Source organism: Apium graveolens, chromosome 11 (genome assembly GCF_009905375.1).
Source record: "Apium graveolens cultivar Ventura chromosome 11, ASM990537v1, whole genome shotgun sequence".
NCBI classification, from domain to species: Eukaryota; Viridiplantae; Streptophyta; class Magnoliopsida; order Apiales; family Apiaceae; genus Apium; species Apium graveolens.
Genome location: NC_133657.1, coordinates 190,746,586 through 190,750,316, shown reverse-complemented (window position 1 = coordinate 190,750,316; position 3,731 = coordinate 190,746,586). Strand labels below are relative to the sequence as shown.

Genomic DNA, 3,731 nt, shown 5'->3' with positions numbered 1-3,731 from the left:
GCTTCGCTTCGCCCAGCATATCCGCTTCCTCCAACCTCAGGGTGAAGGGGCATCCCATAAGGGGGGTTAGTAGTAACAATAGTTGAATATTCATACCCGACGCGTCGAGAATTCACAGGTATATGTATTTGTTGAACTTGAGGATTCGTACCTTGAATAGTCGGGGGAGTTGTCCCTTGTGGCTGAGGATGAGTTGCCCCTGTTTGGGCTTCCCCCTGAGTAGATGCATAAGTTGAATGGGGAGGAACCTCCACGGTTGATGAAATCACCTGGGTTGTCCCTGATGGTGTTCCCTCCTCCAGAGTGCTGGTTGTTCTCCGTGTTCTCGCCATGGTTGTTGTTCCGTTTTTCCCACAGACGGCGCCAAATGTTATGGGTAAAAAGCTGAGGTTATTACTTGCTGTATTTAATACTAAGATTCGGGAGCTCAAGGCCTTTAATGGCTGCTCTCGTACTTCGTAGCTTTATTCTGCCTTTACGAGATGCCTACGTATCTCTGTGAATTAGAGAATCAAGCCAAAAAACGTAGTTCTGATTTGTGGGGTGAGGCCCCTTATATAGATGTGGGAGTCCTTGAATTGGACTTGGTATAGGAGACTTGGTGGACAAGCCTCTGAATTAGGATAGACTTAGGAGTCCTAGGAAGTAGGAAGCTGATTCATTATCCTTTTAGGTCCCCTTGAGGCTAATCTATAAGGATTTATATCCTTATCGGGACTCTTCTCAATAGCTGATTTTTCCCTTATTAATTAATTATGAAATTAATTAATAATTAGGGATTTTGGGCCTTTTTTATTCCATCAGGCCTGATCTGGTCCATCAGGCTTAACCTTTCTGGTCTGAGTTTCATATATCTTTTTATTGGGCCTAGTAGCCCACAGCTTGTACAATTAATGCAGTATTTAATTATACAATCATAATTTATTTATCCCTATCAGTTTGGCAGCCAACCATCTTATCGTTTTTGAAACAGCGGCACGGTTTTCCTTAAGTTCACTCCTAACCTGCACACATTGTCATTAACTACATATAAGCCACTTATTAATTATATTACATAAAACTCACAATAAAAATCAGAATAAGAGAAACCAACTTTTCTTTCGAACCAATCAGCAAACAGCCGATTATGTTCTCCCATGAGCCAATGAACACTCTTTTTCTTTTCTCGATAAATTTCTTCAAGATACTCCTTATGCTTTCTGATAAAAAACATCTATTATATTCACTCACAAGAATACTTACCGAAAAGATATGGTTTTACAAGAACGAAAACTGAACTTACATTATATAAGGAAATACTTCAGAATTGTTTAACAGGACAGTTAAATGCGCCTCATCTCGCTCTTTCTCTTCGACTTCCTTCATCTTCACAACGGATAATGGACCAGAAAGCCTGACTTGGTCTTTGGGATCACCAGCTGTTTTGCAACTCTCTTTACGAAACTCGATGCAGAATTCTATCGATTCCTCACCAAGATAACTTTCGGTGATATAACCTTCCGGATGATAACGGTTTCTAACATAACTCTTCATCACTGTATTAAACCGTTCAAATGCATACATCCACCTATAGCACACTGGTCCACACAAACGCAATTCCCAAACCAAGTGGACTATGAGATGTATCATAACATCAAAAAATGAGGCATGAAATTTTTTTTCAAGCTCACACAAGGTCAATATCACATCTGACTGCAGTTTATCTAGTTTCGAAACATCGACTACTTTGTTGCACAAGGAGTTGAAAAAGAAACACAATCGTATTATTGTGACCCTAACATGTTTCGGAAGAACGGATCGAATTGCAACCGGGAGCAACTGTTGGAGGATGATGTGGCAGTCATGGGATTTCAGCCCATAAATCTTTAAATCAGCCATGGACACACAGTTTTTAATGTTCGATGCATATCCATACGGAAGTTTCATATTCAAGAATGACGACAACATTGTTCTTTTTTCAGCCTTTGATAAAGTAAAAGCAGAAGGAGGCAAGTAGGTTTTCTTTTCTCCTACTTGTGGAGCTAAATCAGCCCTAACACCCATGTCAAGCATATCACGACGAGATGCCTCGCTATCTTCTGACTTGTGCCGAATATTTAACAGTGTCCACATTAGATTATCACACACATTCTTCTCGACGTGCATAACATTGAGACAGTGACGAACGTGGTGAAACTTCCAATATTCTAACTCGAAAAAAATAGACTTTTTCTTCCACGGACAATCAACCTTTTTGGACTTCTTTACTTCCTTTCCATAAGAAAATTTAATCTGTTCCTGTTGTGCTAACACTTCTTCACCAGAAAGGGGTGGACGTGGTCGTCGAAGCTCTTGTTCGCCGTCAAAAGCCAACTTTTGTCTCCTATAGGGGTGATGGTTAGCCAAATAACGACGATGGCCTTGATAACACATTTTTTTACTATAACTTAAATATTTGGAAATGGTGTCGTCACCACATATGGGACAGCTCATGTAACCCTTATTAACACAACCGGACAGATTTGCATATCCAGGAAAGTCATTTATGGTCCACATCAAAACCGCTTTTAAAGTAAAATAGGATTTACTATAAGCGTCATACACATTTGGTTCACCTTCTACCCAAAGCTTCTTCAAATCATCGATCAACGACTCTAAGTATACGTCAATATCATTTACCGGCTCGTGCGGACCAGGAATTAATATTGATAACATTATAAACTTCCTCTTCATGCATAACCATGGAGGAAGATTATAAGCTACCAATACTACCAGCCACCAGCTATACCTATTGCTTAGGCCATTATTAAATGGGTTTATACCATCTGCTCCTAAAGCTAATCGAAGGTTTCTTGGATCATTAGCAAACGAAGGCCACCGATAATCAATATTCCTCCATGAAGGAGAGTCGGTCGGATGCTGCATCTGACCATCATTTGACTGTTGGTTTGAATGCCAAATCAACTGTTCAGCGGTATCAGGAGATTTAAACATTCTTTTAAACCTAGGAATGATAGAAAAATACCATATAACCTTGGCTGGACTATTTACCCTAAGTTTACCATCTTTCGCAACCTTCTAGCGAGATAAACGACATTTAGGACACTCAGATGCATTAAGATTTATACCCCTGTAGAGTATACAATTATTTGGACATGCATGAAATTTAATGTACTCGAGGTCTAAGTCAAATAAGGTTTTCTTTGCCTCATACGCATTAACCGGTAACACATGATCTTGAGGAAGAAAAGAACCAACAGAAGTGAGAAGATCAGTGAAGGTGCTATCGCTAATACCAAACCTAGATTTCCAATTATGTAGCTTTAACATTGACTCTAACTTCGTACATTCACTGCCCTTATACAAAGGTTGTTCTGCATCAGCTACAAACCTATTGAAGTCATACGAATCATGATCGTCCGAATTATAAGCATCTTCACAAACGTCAACAGTTTCGTATTGAGCATTTTGCTCCTTAGGTAGAAATGTACTACCGGCAGATGACCTAACACTCTTAGAACTAGTTTCTCCATGCCAAATCCAATCAGTATACCCCAAACTAAAACCTTTTTCATATAAATGACCCCGTATTACTTTTACGTTATATTTCCTAAAATTACCGCAACACCCACAAGGACAAGGGATGTTCTTAGGATCCTTTGAGTTCTCTTCTGCAAATATTAAGAAACTTTCAACACCTATCTCATATTCTAAAGAATTCCTATCTTTGAAAATCCACGACTTGTCTATTT

At 39.3% G+C, this 3,731-nt stretch overlaps 1 protein-coding gene across 1 annotated transcript; it reads right to left on the bottom strand.

Moving 5' to 3' along the window:
• Nucleotides 1–1,278: 1,278 nt before the first annotated feature.
• On the bottom strand, nucleotides 1,279–2,973 carry LOC141696305 (uncharacterized). Its single transcript, XM_074500465.1, has one exon. The coding sequence runs from the start codon at nucleotides 2,971–2,973 to the stop codon at nucleotides 1,279–1,281; it is 1,695 nt and encodes a 564-aa protein (XP_074356566.1).
• Nucleotides 2,974–3,731: the final 758 nt, after the last annotated feature.

Bases quoted from the DNA above. Each gene is read 5' to 3' on its own strand.
- LOC141696305 (XM_074500465.1), bottom strand. From the start codon at position 2,973: ATGTTTAAATCTCCTGATACCGCTGAACAGTTGATTTGGCATTCAAAC.